Source organism: Petaurus breviceps, unplaced genomic scaffold (genome assembly GCF_028583685.1).
Source record: "Petaurus breviceps papuanus isolate PSGF00001 unplaced genomic scaffold, PetGlider_PUasm1.0 126, whole genome shotgun sequence".
Lineage (NCBI taxonomy): Eukaryota > Metazoa > Chordata > Mammalia > Diprotodontia > Petauridae > Petaurus > Petaurus breviceps.
Genome location: NW_027185655.1, coordinates 6,257,203 through 6,281,213, shown reverse-complemented (window position 1 = coordinate 6,281,213; position 24,011 = coordinate 6,257,203). Strand labels below are relative to the sequence as shown.

At 42.5% G+C, this 24,011-nt stretch overlaps 1 protein-coding gene across 2 annotated transcripts; it reads left to right on the top strand.

The window, feature by feature from the left end:
- Positions 1-813: 813 nt before the first annotated feature.
- Positions 814-17,840, top strand: RCHY1 (ring finger and CHY zinc finger domain containing 1). Of its 2 annotated transcripts, XM_069091845.1 has the most exons (9): positions 814-1,105; positions 5,730-5,849; positions 6,105-6,220; positions 11,806-11,884; positions 13,383-13,427; positions 13,533-13,591; positions 13,702-13,728; positions 15,355-15,475; positions 17,213-17,840. In XM_069091845.1, the coding sequence occupies exons 1-9, from the start codon at positions 1,004-1,006 to the stop codon at positions 17,339-17,341; spliced, it is 798 nt and encodes a 265-aa protein (XP_068947946.1). In that variant the 5' UTR covers positions 814-1,003; the 3' UTR covers positions 17,342-17,840. The 2 variants fall into 2 exon arrangements, with proteins under 2 accessions (XP_068947946.1, XP_068947955.1); XM_069091854.1 differs by lacking the exon at positions 13,702-13,728.
- The last annotated feature ends 6,171 nt before the right edge of the window (positions 17,841-24,011 follow it).

The window sequence follows — 24,011 nt, the reverse complement described above, 5'->3', positions numbered from 1 at the left end:
TCTATCTCAGAGGCAATGCAGAGCTGAGTGGGTAGACTAGTCGCGTGGTCAGCTCCCTCCTTGAGGGAAGCCACTGGGGCAAGTCTGTAGGACTGTCTGGGGGACACCAGGCACCAGCACCCTCAGGAGGCTGATGCAACGAATTGGGTGCCAGGGAGGGTGTGCATCATTTCAGAGAGGGCTAGGATGTGCCCACAGGCATGCTTGTCCTCACCCGAGGGATTTCAGTAGGCGCTTAATAAGTGCTGCTTTTGGATCGGATGCTTGGAGCGGTTCTGACGCGTAGCATTGATTGCTAATTAGTTACAAGGACCCAGGTGAAGGCAGTGTCACCAAAACCTAAGGCAACTTCATGGAGGACAAGTAAAGAGGCGAGCTGACTCTTTCTTTTCTTTCTTCCAGTTTGGGAAGTTTAGGATGCTGGGGAGCCGAAGTCCTTCAAGAGTAATCTTGGGCAGGTGAAGAGACCGGGGCTCCTCCCACGCTGTCAAGAAAAGGGGGCGGGGCATCACTGGTTGAGGAAGTAGGACCTGGGTCAGTTCCACGCGCAGGCGCTCTCTCCTCCCGTCAAGGAGAGGGGGCGGGGCTTCTCCGGTCATTAGCCGCACGCAGGGCGGCTCCCTGCTATTCCAGCCACTCCTTTAGCGGAATCATAAAGCTAGGGGAGGGGCTTCACAGCCTCCAGCGAATGGGAGAGGTGGACAGGGTTTAACAGGTGTGGGTTGCCATGATTACAAATCCCCACCCCCGGGGGCGGCACAAAAGTTTAGGAGCTGAATTCCATTGGCGGACGGTTCCTGCCTCTTCCGCCGGGTCTCCCCGGGAAGCGGAAGTACGGCCGTCCGGGAGGGATCACGTGCCCCGCGGCGCCTCGGCCCGATGCGGCTACGCGGCGGGGCTGTAGAGGCGGCGGTGTCCTAGAGCGGCCCCGGGTGATCTCTGGCTCTTGCTCCGGCTCCACCGCGGACTCGCACCCAGCGCTGGGCTGGAGGAGGAGTAGGAGATGGCGACCGCGGAGGTGGCGGTGGAGGGCGAAGATGGCGGCGGCAGCCGGGGCCGAGCACACAGGGGCTGCGAACACTACGACCGCGGATGCTCCCTCAAGGTGACAGGGGCTGGGGGAGGGGAGGGCGCGTCTGCCCCGGGACGGGGCGGGGAGGGGCAGAGCTCTGGGGCTGCGATCTGCGCCGGGGAGCAGAGTTGGCTTACCGGGATGGAGGTTTGGCGGCGGGAGCCCCAGCCCTCCAGGAGCGCTCAGCCTTCTGTGCTACAAAGGCTTGTAGCGCTTGTATGACGCCCCGAAGTAACAGCCCTGGCAGGCAGGCAGAGGGAAACCGAGGCACGCCAAGCGAAGTGACTCGGCCAGGGTCGCTCAGCTGGGGAAGTGTGCAAGGCAGAATTGGAACGCGGGCGCTCCCGACTTCTAATCCCCGCGTGGGGTGGTCAGCCTTTCCGAAGCTCCTTACAGAACCGTCTCGTTCCTTCTTCCCAGAGCCTTGGGTGCCCTTATCACCCCCATTTTACAGATGAAGAAACTGAGGCAATCAGGTCCCGTGACTTGCCCAGGGTCATCCAGCTAGTGAGTGTCAGAGTCTGGCACTCTAACCACCCCCCCACGTCACCCCCACCCCCCATATATGAAAAAATCATCATTCCATCCACGAGACCAAAGGCTGGGTCTTGGAAGGGCCCGCCCCCAGCCCCTTGGTTTAGCTGAATCAGGGTGGGTTTCCTGCCTAAGTGGGTCTCATTTTGTTAATTTTCCAAAGACCTATCCTTTTGTTTAAAGGTGGAACTTGACTTACCAAGAGACTGGTAGTTTAACCATCTAATTAAGACAGAGCCTTTTCTTTCTTCTGGTTTAAGATTTTATTTTTACAAAATTACACATTAATTACGTTTGTTTTTTTTAAATGTCAGGTTCCACATTCTCTCCCTCCTTCCCCTTCCCCTTCCCTCCTACGAGACAGCAAGCAATTTGATAAAGAGTATACATATGTAGTCATGCAAACCATTTCCATATTAGTCATGTTGTGAAAGAAAATACAGACCAAAAAAGAAAAAAAACCGAACGAAAATAAATAAAAGTTTTAAAAAGTTTGCTTTGATCTCCATTCAGACTCCATCTGTTCTTTCTCTGGAGGTGGATAAGACTTTTCATCATAGGTGAAGACATAGAATTGTCTTCAGTCATATTGCTGAGAATACCTAGGTCATTCACAATTGATCATCGTACAGTATTGCTGTTACTATGTACAATGTTCCTTTGATTCTGCTTATTTCACTTTGTTATCAGTTCATAAGTATTTCAAGGTTTTTCTGAGAACATCCTGCTCATCATTTCTTAAAGCACAATAATATCCCATCACAATCATACACCACAACTTGTTCAGCCATTCCGCAATGGATGGACATCCCCTCAATTTCCAATTCTTTGCCCTCATAAAAAGAGCTGCTATAAGTATTTTTCTGCATATAGGCCCTTTTCCTGTTTTTTTTTTTAATCTGTTTGGGATACAGCCCTACTATTGCTGAATTAAAAGGTTATACATAGTTTTAAGACTGGGCATAGTTCCAAATTGTTGTTATATTAATATATCTGCTAGTGTTTGGGATGGTACCTCTGTTTTGTTTTAATTGCATTTCTCTAATCAATAGTGATTGAGAACATTTTTACATATGACTATAGATAGCCTTGATTTCTTGGTCTGAAAACTGCTTGTTCATATTCTTTGACCTTTTATCAGTTGGGGAATGATTTGCATTCTTACATATTTGACTCAGTTCTCTACATATTTAAGAAGTGAGGCCTTTATCAGAGAAACACAATTAGGATTACTGTGTATTTTTCTCCATCCTATTTTCTTAATTTATCCTATTCTTTTCTTTCACCCTATCTGACCTTGAAAACGTTTTGCTTCTGACTACTGCTTCCCCATTCTGCCATCCCATTAGTCGTCCCCCCCCATCCCCCTTTCTCTTATCCCCTTACCCTCCTACTTTCCTGTAGGGTGATTGATTTCTATACCAAACTAAATGTATATGTTATTTCCTCTTTCAGCCAGTTTTGATGAAAGTAAGGTTCAAATGCCGTTTCCTACATCCTTCAATGTCAAATGCTCTTTTGAGCCTCTTTTATGTGTTTAAGTTTTAAGTTTTGCCTTTCCCTTCCCACTTCTCCCAGCACATCCCTTTTTTTCACCCCTTAGCTTTATTTTTTTTTTAAAATTATCCCATCATAGTAAACTTATACTCATATCCGTCACATCTGTCTATGTATACTGCTAATGCCTATTGAAGTTCTTAGGAGTTAACAAGTATCATCTTTCCATGTAGGAATGGAAACAGTTTAACCTTATTCAATCCCTTATAATTTCTCTTTCATGTTTACCTTTTTATTCTTCTCTTGAGTCTTGTATCTGAAAGTCAGATTTTTTTTTCTGCTCTGGTCTTTTCATTAGGAATGCTTAAAAACCTCTATATAACTAAATATCCATTTTCCCCCCTGAAGGATTATATTCAGTTTTCTGGATAGGTGGTTATTGGTTGTAATCCTAACTCCTTTGCTCTCTGGAATATCGTATTCCAGACCCTTCACTCTCTTAATGTAGAATGTGCAAAAATTTGTATTATCCTGACTGTGGCTCCATGGTATTTGAATTGTTTCTTTCTAGCTACTTGCTGTATTTTCTCGTTGGCCTGGGAGCTTTGGCATTTGGCTATGTTGTTCCTGGGAGTTTTTGTTTTGGGATCTCTTTGAGGAGGTGATGGATTCTTTGAATTTTTGCTTTACCCACTAGTTCTAGGATATCAGAGCAGATTTCCTTGATAATTTCTTGAAAGATGTCTAGGCTCTTTTTTCAAGTAGCCCAGTAATTCTTAAAATTCTTTCTCCTTGATATATTTCCAGATCAGTTGTTCTTCCAAGAAGATATTTCAAATTTTCTTCTATTCTTTCATTCTTTTGGTTTTGTCTTACTGTGTTTTGATGTCTTATGGAATCGTTAGTCCTCTACTTGGCTAATTCTACTTTTTAAGGAGCTCTTTTTTGTGCCTCTTTTAACTAAGCTGCTGGTGTTTTTTCATGATTTCTTTGCATCATCCTCATTTCTTTCCTCAATTTTTTCCTCCACCTCTTTCATTTGATTTTTAAAATCTTTTTTGTGCTTTTCCAGGAATTCTTTTTGGGCCTAAGACCAATTTTTCTTTGTAGTTTTGGATGTGGCACTTGACTTTGTCTCCTTCTGAGTTTATGTTTTGATCTTTCTGAATCCCTTTCTGTGGTCAGATCCTTTTTTTTGTTGTTATTGTTTGCTCATTTTTCTAGTCTGTTTCTTGACTTTTGAGCTGATTTTGAAGTTGAACTCTGCTCCCAGGGTAGAGAACTGTCCCAAGTTTGAGTTTTTTTGTTCAACTGTTTTCAGAACTAGTTCTAGAGTTCTATAAGTTTTCAGTTCTTTCAAGGTGATTTGATCTAAGGAGAGATGTGGAGAAACTCTCCTTGCCCGTACTCTGGTCTTTGAGCAATCACAAGCACTCTTTTGCAGCCTGGAGCTGTGATCAGAGTCCTTGCTCCTCTGTAACTGGGAGCTTTAGTGTGCAGATATTCTTCCCTGCCCTGGAACTGTGACCTGGATCAGAGTATGGGTAATGCGACATAGTCCTGCACCCACTGTGATCGATTGCCTTCTGACTAGTTGTTGGACTCCCTCATGGTCTGTGGGCTGAGAGCTCTGGAAGCCACCTCTGCTGCTGATTCAGTTGCCCCCAAGGCTTGCTGTTGGCCTGCCCTGGGTGTTTTCTGTGCTGGGCAGGATTCCCCTCTCACCCCTGTGTGACAGACCTTTCTTCTAAGTTATCTTGGGCTGGAAAATGGTTGCTCCCCATCTTTTTGTGGGTTCTGTCACTCAGAATTCATTTTTTTAAAGCAATTGGGGTTAAGTAACTTGCTCAAGGTTACAGGCCAGTTATTTTGTGTGGGTGTTAAGTATCTGAGGCTGGAACCGGGTTTCCGACTCTAGGGCCGCGCTCTTAACTCACTGCGCCACCTGGCCGCCCCCACTCAGAATTCATTTCGAGGTGTTATTTTAAAGTTCTGTGGAGGAGAATTTGGGAGAGCTCAGGCAAGCCCCTTTGTCTCCTTGGCCATTTTGCCCCCGGCATCCCTCCACCCCCCCCCCCCTCCAGTGGAGTGCGTTTCAGTCAAAGTTTCTGAAAATGCATTTATGTTCTAAAGTGTGCTGTGCTTATTTTTAAGTTAGATCTGAGTTAAACCCATCCCAGAGCAATTGGTAGAGTTGGCTCAATCTCATTGAAAGGAGGGGTTCAAAAAGTGTAAGAAGTTGGTCCTAGATGAGCCCTCCAAGCCGACAAGCCTGAAGAGCACCAGTGCCCCCAAGATACAAGAAGTTTAGGGATTTGACCATATTCGAACAAGAGTTTGCTACTGTTTTCTCCAGGGTGTGTGTGGTTCTTAATGACAGAGCTTATTTTCACATTGGCCTCGACAAGGTCGGGAAAAGACCAAGGAAATTGCCTTTAATTTCCCAGGGATGCAGTGTGCCTTCATCTCTAGTTTGGGGGGCTTGCCAAGGTCACAGCCACTAAGTGTCTGAGGTGCAATTCAGATGCACACTTGCTGGCTTCCATTGCAGAATGGGAAGAGAAAAAGGAAAAAAAAAGTTATTTTTTTTTTTTAATACATTGGAATCTTTTCTTCTTTTGGGTAGGCTCCTTGCTGTGGTAAACTTTACACCTGCCGCTTATGCCACGATAACAAAGAAGATCATTCTCTGGACCGGTTTAAAGTGAAAGAAGTACAGTGTGCAGAGTGTGGAAGAGTTCAGAAGGTCAGGCTTTGTGTACACTTCTGCTTTGTGAGCGTTCTTATCCTGAGGTGATGGGAAAGTTCTTATGTTTCTATGGTCATGTTTTTGGGTGAAGATGCACTTTTAATCTTAAGAGTGAAGTAGTTTCTGTATCAGTTAAAATTAGTTAAAAATATTATTGTAATTTGACAAGAACTATTAGTTCCGTATACTAGAATTCGACTCCAGCATGTTTGGGCAGTTTATTTGAAATATTTATATCCTATTTTCTCATAGGCTCAAAAGACTTGTGAAGGATGTAGCACTGTGTTTGGAGAATATTATTGCGATATATGCCATCTCTTTGACAAAGACAAGAAGCAGTACCATTGTGAGAAGTGTGGAATTTGTAGGTACTGTATGTAAACTCTCCCTTCCTCTGTTACTTTTAACATTATCATTTAAAAGATCATTATTATAGCTTTAATTTTTCAAACTTCTACTGTAAACAAATATTTCCAGGCCAAGTGTTTATGAAGCAATTGAGGTAAAACACTTTGTGTAGTTTTACATTTTAAAATAAGTGCTATATCTCTATCTGTAAAACTTGTAAGAGGTGTAGGGAAATAGCTGTTTTAAAGTGATTTTATTTCTCACTAAACATTAAGATAAATATGCTCATTTCTATGGCACTTTTTGTAACAAGTTTTTAAAAAGCTCTGTGCCTCTTGGATTTGCAAAATGATTAAACCTTAATGTACAATTTAGAGATTTTGATTTAACATAAGAAGTCATATAATTTTATACCTTGCTAGTAAATAATTGGAATGCCCCTTAAGAATATTGTTTACTTGGGGCGGCCAGGTAGCACAGCGAGTAAGAGCACCAGCTCCAGTGTTGAGAAGACCTGGAGATCGAATCCCGGGCTCAGACACTTAGCACCCACACAGAAACACCTGGCCGTGTAACCTTGAGCAAGTTACTTAACCCCAATTGCTTAGGGGCGGCTAGGTGGCTCAGCGAGTAACAGCACCGGCTCCAGTGTCGGGATGACCTGGATCAAATCCGGGCTCAGATTCTCAGCACCACACCCAGAATAACTGGCCGTGTAACCTTGAGCAAGTTACTTAACCCTGATTGCTTTATAAAAAAAAAAAAAAAAGAAAAAAAAAGAATATTGTTTACTTAATTAAACTTATAAACAAGTTACTTTGAGGTTTGTTGGTATACACTCAGACCTTGTAAAATGGAAATCTGCTGCCTTGTTACCGAGCTAATGATGATTACTTTTCCGTAACTATACAGAAAGTATAAAGTTTTTTTTTTTAAATAAAAGAAGTTTTCAAAAACATTTTATGGGAGTTAGAAAATTAAATAAGGAAAAGTTGTAAGTAATCAGAATGAAGAGATGCAGTTCACAGAAGGGATAAACCCTGCCTCAGACTTTTCCCATGAATAGCTGCCGCTGTGGATTGAGTCAGGCCACACATCTGAGTTTGCCAGTTTTCCCATGTTTTCTTTACTCTTCAAATACATAGCCCCTGGAAAGTGGAGCTTAAGTCCTCCTTTTTATGGATAACCAAGAAATCTGAAAACTAGGGAAACTTTGTCTTGCCTGGTACATTTTATCCATGTAATGTGACTTTTAGCTACTGTGCAGTTATGTAGTCTAAGGAAGCCGTCATCATATGCTTTTTGAACTCTTCAGAGGCCACAGCCTGTTTCTGGAATATCCCAGTGGTGGCAAATCTTTATTCATTGAGACTGGCTTTATATTTTTGTGATTGTTATTTATAACCAGAGCAGCTGGATGGTGCAGTGGTCCTCGCGTCAGGAGGATCCGAGTTCAAATCTGGCTTCAGACACTCTGTAGCAGTGTGACCCTGGGAAAGTCACTTCACCCTGTTTGCCTCAGTTTCCTCATCTGTAAAATGAGCCGGAGGAGGAAATGGCAAACCACTCCAGTATCTTTGCCAAGAAAACCCCAAGTGGGGTCATGAAGAGTCAGACACTAATCGACTGAATAACAACAACAAATTTATAGCCAAGTCTGGTGAATAAAGTAATTGATAATCGGGTTGTACTGTTATGGGTTAGTACTGTTAGAAAACGAGGGCAACTGCAGTTGTAGAATTGATTTTTGTGTGTGTGTCTTTGAAGATGATCCCTCCTGCTTCACAAGCCATTTTTAAAACTGCCTTAAGTATGATTTTGCTGATGTGGCTTCCTAAGGAGACTGTTTGAAGAATAGCACTTTATATAGCTGGCTCTTGTAAATCTGGTAGTTGGGTCAGGTTTTTATTTGTTTGTTTTGTATTTTTTTTTCCACGTTTAATTCAGCCTTCATGTTACTTATAGTTGTTGCAGGAAGAGCTGCCTTCGGTGAATATAAAATATTTTATGGCCTAAGTAGTTCTGAGTGTATCAGCTTAAGTGGTCTTTTGAGGGGCCAGGCAGCTGTGGAGGGAGATGGTTAGGGCCAAGGAAGTGGAGTAAAATGTGCTTGAGGCCTTCCTGAAGTAGGGAGTTAAGTGAGGGGTCGACCTCCAAGAGCTTGGTGGAAGGTTCTCCCTATGGCCAGGCAGCTGGTGAGGAGATGGGCACAGAATCACCATTCTCCCTAAGTTAATACAATTCCCCTGAGTGTTTTTGCTGGTAGGATTTCAGCTGCTTCCTCCCCCACCCCCATTATGCTCATTTGGCCTTGGCCTGGCCCATGTTATCAAACCAACAGTGTTTTGTGGTCTCTTAATGATCTAACTGGGTATATTTCCATCCAGGTTCTGTTTCTAAGTCTTCCTGACTCCCATATCTAGCACTTTAACCATATTCCCCTGCTGCTACTATTTTTCTTTCTTTTTTTTTTTAAAGCAATTGGGGTTAAGTAACTTGCTCAAGCCTATACGGCCAGGTGTTTCTGGGTGGGTGCTAAGTGTCTGAGCTCAGATTCTATCCCCAGGTCATCCCAACACTGGGGCCGGTGCTCTTACTCACTTCTGGAGAACAAGATAAAAGAAAGGCCATCTGGGCAAACACTGTCATGGACCCTAGATTTCAAGAAGTCAGAAGGGATGATTCAAAGGGAAGACAGGCAAGAAGCCTACAGACTAAAAGGCTTCCTGTGCTACCTGGCCGCCCCTGCTGCCACTATTTCAAAACAAATGCCTTGAATGTTAATACTTATGGAGTGACCCTGCCTAAAAGGGAAGTCAAGTTGCTCTGGTCTGACCTGTTCTTGGTGGAGCCATGCCACAGCTTCCCAATCACGTCTTTGCTGAACCATTCTGGAGTTTTCCTAGGGATTAAAGTCACTCTGGCTTTGTTTGTTTGCAGACTCCCTCTCTTTGTTGTCTTTACCCTCCCTCACTAGCCTTGGTGCCTTCTGAGTTTTAGCACTGCGGAGTATTTTTTCTTTTTTTTTTTTTAATTTAATATTTCCCCTTAATTACCAGTAAAAACAATTTTAATATTCTTTTTTTTCTTTCAAATTTTGAGTTCCAAAATCTCCCTCTCCCATTGAAAAGGCAAGCAATTTGACATAGGTTATGCATGTGTAGTTATGCAAAACACATTTCCATTTAGGTTACACTGTGAAAAAATCCCAGACTTTAAAAATGCCCAACACCCCCAAAATAAAGTAAAGAAAAAGCATTCTCACTCTGTATTCAGACTCTACCAGTTCTTCCTCTGGAGATAGATAGTGCCTTTCACATAAGTCCTTCAGAATGGGGCTGACAGTATTCTTTACAGACCCATAGACACCCATGTTACACCCTCTTAGTTTCATCCTCCAGTGCCTAGCCTTGCGACCTTCTATACATTTTTTATTGAAACATAAATTGGTTAGTGCGTCTACATTGAGCTTTTCCAGGCACATCCCATTTTCTCCCCTCATTGACCTTTTTTCTCTGTGTCTTCAGAATTATATTCTTGAGTGTCTCTTCCTCTTGGGCTGACCTCCCTTGAAGCCTTTTAGTCTGTAGGCTTCTGCCTGTCTTCCCTTTGAATCATCCCTTCTGACTTCTTGAAATCTAGGGTCCATGACAGTGTTTGCCCAGATGGCCTTTCTTTTATCTTGTTCTCCAGAAGTGAGTGGTTACTGGTCTCTAGGTTAAACTGGTTGTCTGCTGAGTTCTCTTATCAGGTCTCAGATTCTGGGATTGTGGAAAATCTAGATAGTCTAGAATTGTCTCAGGGCCACCCCACATAGAAAGGAGAGAATGGAGGATGAATGACTATCAGGACCAGATAGATGGAGCATCTTGACTGGAAAGGCAGCAAGGCGGTACAGTGGTTAGAGCCGTGGGCCTGTAGTCAGGAAAACCTCAGACCCTTATTAGCTGTGTGACCCTGGGCAAGTCACTTAACTTCTGTTTGCCTTAATCCGCTGGAAAAGGAAATGGCAAACCTCTGCTGTACACTTGCCAAGGAAATGCCCTGGGCAGGACTGACAGGCTGTGGTCCACAGGGGCGTGAAGAGTTGGACATGACTGAGTGACAGCAGCTGAACTAAGGGCTGAGGCAATGCGGAAACAGTGACTCTGGGGTCAGTGGTGTGAATTTGGAAAATGTTTGTTTGGAGCCAGTTCTCGAAAGGGTTGATTGACTTGCATCTGTGTGAAGAAGAAAGGGCAGCAGTCGTCAGGACGGAGCTTTCTCTCCCTTCCTCATACGGTGTCTAGAGTGCTGTGATCAGCTCAGTGAGCTCTCACTACACATTGTTGTTAAACGTTTTGCATGTTACCGATAACCACTGTTACATATTAACCAAAGATCATAAATGATTGTGTAAGCAAAAGTTTCAGCATATACAGCATTGTGTATGAATGGGAATTACCAGTTAGTTGAAATTCTAGGTAACTTAGAGTTCATTCATGTGACCTCCTTTTCATAGTCCTTTAGAAGCATAAGCAGATTTGGAGATAATCCAGTTAAGAAAACTGAGGAACAGAGAGCCGAATGACATAGAATTAGCTCCCCTATTACTTTCTTTAAAATTTAGGACATACTTCCTGCTAGTTGCTGTATAGGGGAATAGCCCTATTCTACTTCTGCTCATGCTCCCAGGGACATAAGTAACTACTTCCCGGTGTGTGGGGCTATCCTTGCAAGAACCATCCCCGTTGGGCATAGAATGATACATGAAGCACTAAGCTGTCTGTGGTGTTTGTTAACAAGGGAGTTTGGCCTGCTCAGCTGTACAGAAAGACAGTACACGAATGTCTGCTGCCCAGATGTCAAATGTTCCAGCATTTGGGGAGAGGGCAGTTGAGTTTAGAATTGAAAAGGAGGGGGATTAGAGGGCTGGATTGCTTTGGGGAAATTACAGAGCTCTTTTCCTGACTCTGAGCTTTCCAGGAAAGCCAGGGCTTATTTGAAAGCTGTCATTTTCCTAGTGTTGAGTGAAACAATGAAAAAATGTGTATTAAGTGCTTTTGATGAGTAGAGTAATGACCCCACTATACCATTCTGACATGCATTTAATTAAATGGATGCAACACACTGTGTGTGTATGTGTGTAAAAGGAAAAGATTACTTACTATTTGAATCCAGGCAGATATTCTCTAGTGAAAAAACTGTTCTGAAGTTTATTGTAATAAAAACTATAAAACCGCTACATAGGGGATTGAACTTGGGGTGATGAAGGAAAGTTCTAGATGGGAAATGATCTTGATACTAGATTTTACATATTTGCTAATGGAGAAATTAGTTGGGGTTTGTTTCAGAAAATAAACTGCCATTGATCTTAAAGCTACTGTATGTTTTAGGATAAGATTCTTGATCTTTGTTTATAATATTTGACTTTTTTATGGTTAGGATTTCGTCTCTGTTGTTTCTCAGGCATATGTCTTTAAAAGATTCAGGGTTTCATTTAAGTTTCCAATTTGAGATAGAATTTAAGTGGCTTTCTTTAGTTTAAAAAGGAATTGTAAAAATTATACTACTAACCTCACCTTTTTTTTTCCCTTGGTCTTCATCTCTCCCTTTCTCTTATCAGGATTGGTCCGAAGGAGGAATTTTTTCACTGTTTGAAATGTAACCTCTGCCTATCCTTGAGTCTCCAAGGGCATCACAAGGTACAGAAATTAGATTACTTTTAGACACTTAGCAAATGTTCCAGAGTTTTGGATGCACATCTACCAAGATTTTATTATTTGAGACCATATATTAAGAGATAAGGTAAAATCAGAGCAGAAACAAAGGTAAATAAGGAAACATCCCTATTTTTGAAAGTCTTAGGGGCTAGTAAAGCAGCTAAGAGGCCCACACAAGTGATCTCAACACAAACTAGACTGAGTAGGACATAATGAGAATTTGGGAACCACTGCCTTGGTACTTAGAGACAGATTCTTTTGGGAGGAAAGTGGGAAAATTGAGCAAAACTTTGTGAAAGCCATATTCTAGCTAGGTTTCCCAGAATTGGAATCTGTGGGTTCTGGGGGAGGAGAAAGAGGGTGTGGTTAGAAAGGGATTGAAAGATGTTTCATTTTAGGAACGGAAGGGATATACAGAAATAAGAAATGGGGGGATAAGGAGTTCAATATGCCTGAGTGTGGATAAACAAGGCAAGTAGTGAGAAAAGTGGGTCATTTGTGGATGGCCCAGATGCCAGGCTGAACAAACTGGGTTTTTATTAGATTGGCAAGGATTCTTTGAAGGCTTTTGAAGAGTAATGTGATCAGTCCTGTACATGAGGACATCAGTCTGATAGGAGTACACCTAGTGATTTGGAGGAGGGAAGAGCCTGGAGACAGGGACAGGAGTTAGGGGGCCATTGCAAGAGTCCAGATGAGAGACCCTTCAGAGTCACTGAGCTCTCTGCCTCTTCTTCTAAGCCTTTAAAGAATACTTAACGTATCGTCACAGGTAGTGTGGTGTTGTCAAGTCTTAACCAGTGGAGGTTTTTGGAAATCATTGTGCTTGTTTTTTAACAGCCTTCACTTTTAACCTAACTGCCTTCTCTTCACTTCCACCCTATTTCAATGGCCCTGTTACTCTTTGAGTCCTTTGGGTTTGAGAACATGCTGTCACCCTGAACTTTTGGCTCCCCTTCAGCCATATCAAAATTACAAATTGCTGAGATCTTGTTGAACCCCCTCTGCGATGTCTTTTTTTTTTTTTTTGCTTTTTGGAGGGGGGAGGGCAGGGCAATTGGGGTTAAGTGACTTGCCCAAGGTCATACAGCTATTAAGTGTTAAGTGTCTGAGGCCGAATTTGAACTCAGGTCCTCCTGACTCTAGGGCTCTATTCACTGCTGCCACCTAGCTGCCCCTGTAATGCCCTTCCCATCCATCTGCTTCTCTTTTTAACTTATGATCCCTACTCTAATTCATATCCTTCATGGAAGCCTCTCCCCTTCTTTCTCTCCTTTCTCCTTTTCTCTTTCTCTTCTCCCTTCTCTATATGTCTGTGTATAGATCTCTCTATATGTGCAGTTTTTATTCTGGTTCAGAGAAATGCATTTCCTCCTAACTCTTAGATTAGCTAATACTTGACCTTTGCTTCTTTGACGGCTCTGAAACATTCTTTGATCCAGTTGTGGATTTAAAAAAAATACTCTTTGTTTTTAAACAGTGCATTGAGAATGTGTCCAGGCAGAACTGCCCCATATGTTTAGAGGTGAGTTTGGTTTTCTTTTGTCTTACCTCCTTTGCCTCAGCTTTGCCATCCTTCTGGGTCTTTCCATTGGCTGAGAGCTCACATTAGTACTTGCTCCCTTTGCAGGACATCCATACATCCCGTGTAGTTGCTCATGTCTTGCCATGTGGGCATCTTCTGCACAGGTAGGTAAAAGGAACCTTTTTTGTTTTCCTATAAAATGTTAAAGAATGAGCAACTTTTTCAAAAAATTGGATAAATTTTCATTTAGTAAAAATAAATTTCTTTCTTTCAGAACATGTTATGAAGAAATGTTAAAAGAGTGAGTATTGTACATTCTGACAGTCCTACATTTTAGCAGTTTAATATCATCTTCAGTCTCCCAGACTCCTGAGGGAAACACAGATCCAGAAGTTAACTAGGCCAGTCTATTCCTTTACTCGGGAGGAGAGACAAGCACACGGAGCCCTGGCCAGACCCCGTTCCATGCTTCCAGTACACTTCATCTCCAGAGACGTCCCTGTTTTCTTAGACATGGCATACAGCTGCTGCCAGAGGAATAGACTAGATTAGGTAGTTGTTGGTAGCACTTGTGAATCCTGCACACAGAAAGTTTTCTAAAATTGTTGTCAGGTTACAACAGGCCTGCAGCCTGTGTCCTACACACCATAAGTGGCCTGTGGGCACGCCAAAGGATTTCAGGCAGCCCGTGAAAATAGTGTTTTCCTTTGCATTTTTTCAGGGGTGCCTGAAATCTATTGGTGAGTAGCAAGTGGCCTGTGGGCTGTAGGTCGTGTAGGCCTGGGTTACAGCATAGCCTTAGGGCTAAAAGGAACTCACTTCCTTGCTAAGGAAACTGTGGCTCTGAGAAGCTGTGCCTTTCCTGAGTCAGTGGGAGAGTTAGAGGCCTGGTCTCTAGTGCCCATTTGAGGGCTGTAGGGCATCATCCACTTCTTGCCAGGTAAGGAAGGCTTGATGATCTGAAACAGGATTGGGAATCACAGACCTGGGCAGAATACATCGTGTATGGATAGAGCATGGGCAGATGCTTACATTGGGTGCAGATGGGGAGCTGGTAAGCGTTTCCGTCTTAATTAATGAATTAATTATTGCCTTTTTGGAGGGCAGTTGGGGTTAAGTAACTCGCCTGAGGTTACACAGCTAGTTTTTTCTTGTGTGTGTGTGTGTGTGGGTGTTGTGTCTGAGGCCGGAACCGAACTTGGGTCCTCCTGACTCTGGGGCCAGCGCTTTACTCACTGCGCCACCTAGCCGCCCCAGCGTTTCAATTTGGAGAAGGGGAGCAGTGTGCTTCGGATGATTGATATTGTTTTGTCCTTTTGAAGGCATTGACCGACTAATTGAAAGACTTAGTTTTATTATCATGCAGAAAGAAAGCTAATGCATAACCCAGTGTCTCATATTATAGCTAGGTGGTGCAGTGGTTAGAGTGCTAGGCCCAGGGTTAGGAAGACCTGAGTTCAAATTCAGCCTGACACATACCGTGTGACCCTGTGCAAATCACTGAACCTCCGTTTGACTCAGTTTCTTCATCTATAAAATGGGGGATATTATAGCACCTACCTCTCAGGATTGTTTGGAGGCTCAAATAAGATCATTATAAAAGGCTTAGTACCAGGCACAGAGTAAGATGTCAGTTTTTATTATTATTGTTATGTAGTTATTTTGCAGAGTAAACAAAATAATTGTTCTCTTCAGGAGACTGAAGAAAGAATGGGATTAAGTTATAACAAGAAATGCGGCAAAGTGAGAAAGAACCTTTATTTTCAGGGTGATTTGGTGTTGTGGGCTCTCCCATCCCAGGGCAGCTCTAAGACAGGACAGCCGCTTGCTTCAGTGGTTTGGATGTTAGCTGCCAGGGGACTGGCCCGGCTCTGCCCAGGGACTCGCCAGATCCTGCGTTGGTTAAACCTTTTTCCCTTCTCTGTAGGGGCTACAGGTGTCCATTGTGTATGCACTCTGCCCTCGACATGACTCGTTATTGGCGCCAGCTGGATGACGAAGTAGCGCAGACACCAATGCCCACGGAATATCAGAACATGACCGTGTCAGTGAGTATCTGGACAGACGTGATCGCGTTGTTAGCCCCTGGGGATTCCTCTCCCTTCTGCCTTCCCCTTCTGAAATGGGGGAAGATGACATCATAGCTCTGACCTCTGAAAAGTCCTGTTAAGATTGATCTGATTCCTCTTGAGGATCGCATTGATGGGAAACATAAAAAGGGAAGTGGCAGGATTTTGGCCCCTGTTCTCTAGCTCACCTTGTTTCTAGAATGGCTGAAATACACCATCTTGCTGTGTGTGTTTTCTACACGAAAGCGGTTTTTTTTGGTAGAACAAAACAGTCTTTAAGGCTCCCCCCAAACAGATCCTTGCCTATTTTGAGATATTACAGGATTGTCTGACATGAGGATGATATTGGTGCCTCTTCTGCCCCCATCCTGGGCTGTTCTAAGGATTATGTATGGATGCAAAGTAGAATTGTGTGCTTGTGCACCGAGGCCTAGAATCTATGTTGGTACATCTAAAGCTGGGCTTCGGAGCCTTTTCACTGGGACCCCTTCAGTGCTCCTTAAGCTGTCTATAAGAAGATCTTGATCTAAAGAACAAGCATTTTATCTTTTTTTTTAAGCAATTGGGGTTAAGTAACTTGCTCAAGGTTACAGGGCCAGTTATAGTATCTGAGCCCGGATTCGATCCCCAGGTCATCCTGACACTGGGGCCGGTGTTCTTACTTGCTGAGCCACCTGGCCGCCCCCAAGCATTTTATCTTGAAGCCTGCTCTGTCTGTGTAGAGACTCAAGAATGGGTCTAAGGTCGTGTGACTGTAGGCACAAATGTGCTGCCAGGTTTGTATGTTCTTTAGAGCTTGTCTCACCCTTGAGTTTTGTTTTTAGTTGAATTTACTTTTTTCTGGTTACTTAAAAAAATTTACTAAGGTCTTTTTTCACTGTGATGGATCTTGGCAAGCTACTCCAAGCCTCAATTTTTCATCTCTTCATGTTGCAGAATTCTGATGTTTAGTGGAGCCTCAACAAGAAGCTTCCAAGCTTGATTCAAAAGGAAGCAGGGAGGGGTGGCTAGGCCCCAGAGTCGGGAGGACCCGGGATTGGTTCCGGCCTCAGATACTTAACACTCAAACAAAATAATTGGCTGTGTAACCTTGGGCAAGTTACTTAACCCCAATTGCTTTAAAAAAAAAAAAAAGAAAAGAAAAGGAAGCAGGGACATTTTAATGGCCAGAGTGAGATTTTCTGTTCATTTTTCTGTGTAGAGGAAAGATAATATGCCATTCTAAAAAGTCAAGACCTCTTGACATCTGGATAGGCTGATGAGATTTTTGTGTAGCTCAGAACCAAGGTGACTAGTGCCTTGTTCTGCGCCTGTGGGTGTGCAGATGGGCTGCAGCCTTTGGTGTAAGAGCTGCCTCAGGCCCTGAGGGCCTCCGTAACTCCAGGAGTCAGAGGGCCATTGTGTCAGAGGTGGCCAACTGGAACCTAGGTCTTAAGGCCAGTTGGCTCCCTACTCACTGCCCCATACCCCCTTCCTAGGGTTTAATCTCATTTTTAAATGATATTTTTTAAAGAAAACTAAATGATCAGTTACAGATTTAGATTTTCTGAATTCATTATTCTTTGAAATGATGTCAATGACATTTTGGGACTTTTAGTTTAGAAAAATAAAATGTCTTCTACAAGTCTTCAGAATTACATTTGTGTATTTCTAGGGGCTCTTTGGAAAGAAAATCCTTCCCTGAAGGTCTTTTTGGTTCTTTGTTGTTGTCTCCAGATTCTCTGCAATGATTGCAGTACCCGCTCGATGGTCCAGTTCCACATATTAGGAATGAAGTGTAAGAGCTGTGAGTCATATAACACTGCCCAGGACGGGGGCTGTGGAATTCCTCTGGAGCAGCCGTGAGCTGGCCTCTCGACTGCGGAGAAACGGCTGCCTCCCAAGACTCACCCTTGTTTCTGAAATAAGAGGCATCGCTTAGTGTCCTGTTGCTGTGCTGTTTGTGGTCATGTGACAACATATCTTCCCGCTGTGGGGACTCGGTGATCAGGCTCTCAATAGAATTGTCATTTTTATTATTGTGCAAAAACTGGAGCTGTCCCATTGAGTGGAAATCCCTTCAATGTTACTTAGGACCAAGATGACATTCTGCTTTGAAATTGATGTTCATTAGAATGTGTAATTTCATTGCATTTCCTCTTAAGCAAAGCTATGCATCCAGAATCTAGAAATAGTTCTCAATAGAACTGTGCTTAACATTAAAACTTTATCTTAAGGGCTGTATTGTAAGACTAGGGTTTATCTTATTGTCTAAATAAACTTTAGCATTTTATAAAGCAGTCCCTTTTGAATGCTATAAATGTGTATTTTAATGTAATGTTGAATAAAACCTCTTGGCATAGTCTGTTGCAGAAAGTTTTTCTAAGGTCGTCTACTGCAAATTAAATTGGTTACAAATAGAGTGCAGTGGTTAACTTGGATTCATTCTTGAGATTTCTTTTTTCATAACAGCTAGGAGAGATGTTTTATAAAATATGTATGCTGCAAGATGCTGAGCTTGCTAACCTAAGGTGGACTTCCCTTTTGCTCTACTGCCCCTTTAATCTAGCCTCAGTGATTCCCTATCTTGTTTCCTGTGGTATCTACACCACAACTTCTTTTCCCTGAAATCCTGTCTCTGCCACCCACATGTAGAACGGGTGACTTAAGCTATTTCACTTAAACTGAGGCTAGCTGATTCATTTCCTTAGCTCCCTTCTTTTCATACCTCAGAACTCAGTACGACTTCCTCTTCCTCTTCCCTTGGGTCACAAACATATCCTTATTCTTACCTCTGCCAGTTCCCTGTAGGCTGTGCCTTTGATCCCATTCTCGTTTCCTCTGGGTACTTCTATCTGTACTGTCCCATTGACTCCTTCTGTTTGTAAACATGCTCAGATCTCCCCAATTCTAAAATTACCTTGCCTGGATCATTCCAGCTTTCATCCCAAACTTCTTTAAAAAGTTGTCTGTGCATGATACAAGTTCCCCTAGCTACTTGTGATCTGACTTCTGCCCTCAGTCTTCTAAGGTCGCCAATGACCCACACACCAAATCCGGTGGACATCTGTTCCTCATACTCTTGTCACAGCTGACCTGTATCCATAGCTGGGTAGATTATCTTTCCATGATTTGTGAGACACAAGGCTTTCTAACAATCTCAAAAACTTCTTTGTCTCTGCTCCTGCAGACTCTAGGAGTGTTTCCCAAGGATATGTCTGTCCCTCCTATCTTATCAATCTCATACACTCCTACAGCTGATTCATAAAGGAGGAGGAGATTTATTGTTCTGGCCTGATATCTGTTCAGAGCTCCACTTCCATCACTAGCTGCCTTCATGTATCTCAAAACACCTGGGCATCCTGCCTTGTCTCAAACTTGACCTGGCCAAAACTTTCCCTCAGTATTCTGCTTTGCTGCTGTCTGTGGTATTGATCCAGGCTTCCTTCCTTTGAGATCTTTTCAGCCTTCCTTCTCCCTTTACATCTAATCAGTAATCAAGGTTTGTAGGTTAGCTCTCCCCTCCTCCTGGATGAGTGGGTTGCTTGACATTCTCAAGTGCCCTCCTCTGTAGGGGAAGACCTTCACTCAATTCCAGGGAAGTACTTGGGTTATGTTGTTCTTTTGGCAATTTTCTTGCTTCTCATTCAAATCTTCCCATATTTCTCTTAAGGTTCCTGTTGGTGATTTCTTACAGTTCAATAGTATACCATTATTCATACACCAAAATTTGACCATTCTTCAGTTGTTGAGAACATTTTGCTGCCCAATTTATCATGAATAATGTTGTCGGCACTTTTCGCACCTGAAGATTTTTTGTTTTGTCTTTGTTTTTTCTTGGTGCATAGTCTTAGTAATGAATTAGCTTGATCAAAGAGCAGGGAAAATAGAATTGGGGGTGGGGGTGGGGGATGGTTCCAAAAGGTAACGTCAGTGACATTTGGAATCCCCAAAAGATTCAGCAAAAAGATGCTATCTGGATGACACAGCAGGTACCCCTGGGTTAGGGGGAAAACCAGAAGAATTCATGAGCTTGCCCAGATTTTAAAAATAAGAGGTATTTTGGAGTAATATGAGTAAAACCAGCAGGAGATTTGAACTGTTCACTGGGCAGTAGGCAGCCACTGAAGATTTTTGAGTAGAAGAGGGACCTGACCAGATTTATGAAGGAGTGTTCGACCAGCAAGAAGGATATTTTGGGGTGGATAGAGTGGAGATAGGAAGCCCTATTAGGAGGCTATCCTGCAGGCACTTGGGCTAATGAAGTTCAATCCTAGAGAAGCCACAGAGGGAACAGAGCAAGCTGACAAATGGGCTAGATGTTTCTGGACTGGGATTGGCAGGATTTGGTAACTGATAAAAAATAATAAAGGAAACAGAAGCTAAAGGAAACTTCAAAGTCGTGGGAATGACTTGAGTGGTAGGTGCCATGAATTAAGTCAAAACAGAAGCCAATTTCCAAAGAAAGATAACGGACATGGTTTTGGACATGGTCTGTTGCTGTTCAGTTGTGTTTGACTCTTCAGATTTAGAGCTGGGTGGGACCTCAGTGGCCATCTATATCTAGTCTACTTTCCTCATTTTCCAGGTATGAACTCATCCACCATATCTCAGTTGCCCTAGATCCCTTCCCACTGGGGAGTCCCTCTTGGATTCGTTATTTTGGGAAAGGCTCAGTGCAATCATCATTCATTTTCCAGACTGTCACAATGCCCTCACACAGCTCTTTGCTTCCTGCACCCCACTTGCATTTCAGCTCACTTGGTGTCGTCTTCCCTTATGAAGATATAAACGCGAGTGCATGAACTGTCTTTCTTTTGTCTTGGATTTGTATTCCTAGTGCTCATTGCCATGAAGAAATAGACCCAGGAAGTTTAGTGTCTTGCCCAACAAGAGACAGTAAATGGGAGAACTGAGATTCGGCTGTTTCCACTACACTGAGTTGCCTCCAGTTTGACTGGACACAGTTTCTATGAAGGAACGTAATGTTAAATGTCTGAAACGGCAGACTGGAACCAGATTGAGAACTTTAAATGTCAAGTCAAGGAATTTATAGTTTGTCCTCCCCAGTAGGGAGCCGCTGAAGATTCTTGAATAAGGGAGCAACATTCAAACCTCTGTATTGGGAAGATTATTTTAGCAGCTACTTAGAGGCTGGTTTGGAGTGGGGAGAGATTTGAAACAGGAAGACTAAATCAGGCTATTTTAATAATCTGTGTCAAGTGCTGATTTGTTGTTCAGTCGTTTTTAGTCATGTCTGACTTCATGTCCCCATTTGGGTTTTTCTTTTTGGCAGACAGTGAAATACTTTGCTCTATCCTCCAGCTCAGTTTACAGAGGTGGAAACTGAGGCAAACAGGGTTAAGTGACTTGCCCATGGTCACATAGCTAGTAAGTGTCTAAGGCTGGATTTAAACTCAGGAAGATGAGTCTACCTTACGCCAGGTCTTGCAAGCTGCCCGGTGAAGGTTGTGAAGGCCTTCATTATCTTGCTTATGACCTGAGTGGGGAGAAGAGTATGTATGTGAAAGAGGTTTGAAACTAGAAACATCAAGACTTAGCAACCAGCTAGATAGAGTGAAGAGTTGGTAAAGAATTGATGGTGCCCTCAACAGAAATAGCTAACTTGGGGAGAATGGGTTGAGTAGGGAAATCAATTGGCTATCATGTTGAATTTGAGATTCTAATGGGGCATCCTCGTGGAGCTCTCTAGGTAGTTAGGCCCAGGAGAGAGAGAGAGACTGAAGACAAATATTTGAAAAATACTTTGCCAGAGGTGATAGTTGAATCCATGGGAGCTGACAAGGTCATCCAAACAGAAGCAGCAGACAAATTGCTTGACTGATTTAAACTTTTTAAGCAAATGGATGCAAAGGACATACAGATATAGCTGTAATTGTTTCAGAACCAAAGGGAATTAGAAAAAAGGAGAGTAGACTGTACCCTGCAGTACTTAGGCAAAAAAGCAAATTAGAAAATGCCTGCTGGAAAAGAGAAACTGTATACGGCAATTGGTAGTTTACTTCTTATGACCCAGTAGCAAAATTTTATGACTAACATAAAACATTTTGCAAACAGCATGATAGCCTGTGCACCTAAAAGCCTAATCACTGAGGGTTATGTGTTTAGATGTGAAATCTGCTAGTCTAAAGGTCAGAAAAGTGTACTAATTTGCAAGACAGACTTAAATAGTATGAAAGGAGAAAGGGTTAACAACACAATCAGAATACATAGAATATGGTTTGGAGGCAGAGAAATATATGGTTAAAGGAAACAATTACTAAATGAATATGGGGAGAACAATACATTAGCTTGGAACACGGTGTGTTACAAGACATTTGCAAATTTGGAAAATCAGAAAGGTCAGAGTTGGTAAGGGGCTTGGGGGCAGTGATGTGGAACATGGTTGGTGAAGAATTAAAGTTCTTTTAATCCACGGGAACTTTGACTTAACACAGTGTGAATTTGAAGCTCGATTTAAAGGAATATAGAGAGACATTTTGAAAGTAGAAAAAAACAACTTAAATGTAATTCATAAGTAAAATGAGCTGGAGAAGGAAATGGCAAGCCATACCAGTATCTTTGCCAAGAAAACCCCAAGTAGGGTCAGGAAGAATCTACACAACTGAAAAATGACTGGACAACAACATAAGTAGAAACCTTAGAAATATAATTGGGTATACAACAGGCATTAGCTAGTTGAAATCCCAAATCAGTGACTTGGATGGAGATTTTTGAATTCTCCATAAACAGGGAGAACAATGAGAGCTTTTCATTTATAGAAAGACCAATATACAGTCTTCGTTATTGTGCCAGTTATAGGTAGAGATGTGTTGGTAGAAGTTTGACTACTGCCTCTCTGCAAAAACCCATTGACATGACACTTTTAAATTCAATCAACATCATTAATATTTTCTCCATCCCTTTCTCAAGTCTAGACAATCAATAAGACAGTGAATCAGCAGGCCCTGATTTATAGCAGGTCTGTTGGGCTATAGGAACCTCTAGCAAACCAGGACTTTCACCTGATAAGTGGTAGGAAAAATTATCCAGCTGACAGAAACATCTTTATAAACTCGAACCAAAAATGAATTGAAAACAGAAATGCTGCCATATTCTAATGGATCTTCAGTCCATGGTTCACTAGAAAACTGGATGTTGGGCTTCACTGTTGCAGTCAATGTCAGTAGAAGGCAATATAGATTTTCTCATTTTTACCTCTGGATATGAGCTTATCTATTTAAACAACTTTCTCTGCAAAGAAGCCTGAACCCTTTCAGAATCTCTTCAGAGGAAATACAGTAATTTAGTAGCAGTCTATTGCATTGATTTAATCTTAAATTCACTCAGATCTTTTAATGACTTTTTCTTTTGCAGTTTGCATGCTATTTTTAAGAATATAGCATATAACATGAACACAATTCCCATGAACTAGGAATACTGGATGTAATCAGAATGTCTTGTCTATGCTGTATTAAAATGATGAATTTGGTGATTTGTCTCCTTGAAATCTGAATTCTACTCATTGAAATCTAGTATTTTCCAGTATTCTGCTACATATGTGATCCAGGCTGGATACCTGCCTGGTATCTATTGATGGGAATGCAAAAAATGTTTACATCCTGCTTTAATCATAAGCCATTGGGATTTGCTGTGTGAGGTAAAATCTCTTGGAACATTAAATTTGATTGATTGATTGTCTATGATCTCGCTTTGAACCTAGTAAATGTGTTTACGCTGACAAACCAGTAATCCGTGAAAAGTGAATGTAACAGGTGCTATCTGGGAGTGCTAAATAGCATATCCATATTGAAGTCAGTTTCAGGTGGATGGTTAGGAAGGCGATGGTGACAGTCCTGTGACCGCAGTGACAGGATCCCTTGATTTATTTCTCTTACTACTCTGTTTCTCCCCTGTGAATAGAAAAGGTTCCTAGCCATCAGACCACAGCCTCAGTTAATACCCCTGCTAAATAATTCAAAGCAGTGATGTATATATTGACTGTACCCAAAAGATCTCTCCTTTACCCAGGATCAAACAGATTGGATGGAGTTTTGTCCCAGTATCCTATGAAGGCTGTATTAGCCAAGACTTGCTAGATTTCTCCCAACAAAGTCCCTCTTACATAGATCTAGAATGAAGAAGTACCCAAGGGTGATGGAACCAGTAAGGATTTAGACTGAAGCAGGAAAATGAGGCTGAAAGAGAGAAAACAAAGCTATGCGAGAAGAGTCTAGAGACATGTAGACCAAAATCACATGGACAATATGGGCAACTGCCTAAGTGACCTCTGGGCTGAATGTTACATCCATAATATGGGGATGAAAGCAATTACAAGGAGGGAGATTTTTTTGTTCCTTTGACCTGGCAAGACTCCCGCCATTCAGGATGTTGCAACTCTCACCTGTGGCTTCAAGACGGTGTAGGATGCATGTGGCCAGACCCCAGTAAAACCATCTCAGCAGATAGCTAAACCAGGTAGAGGATGACCGTCAGACCTCAAAACCACTGGTCAGTTAGGGGGATATCTACCCCA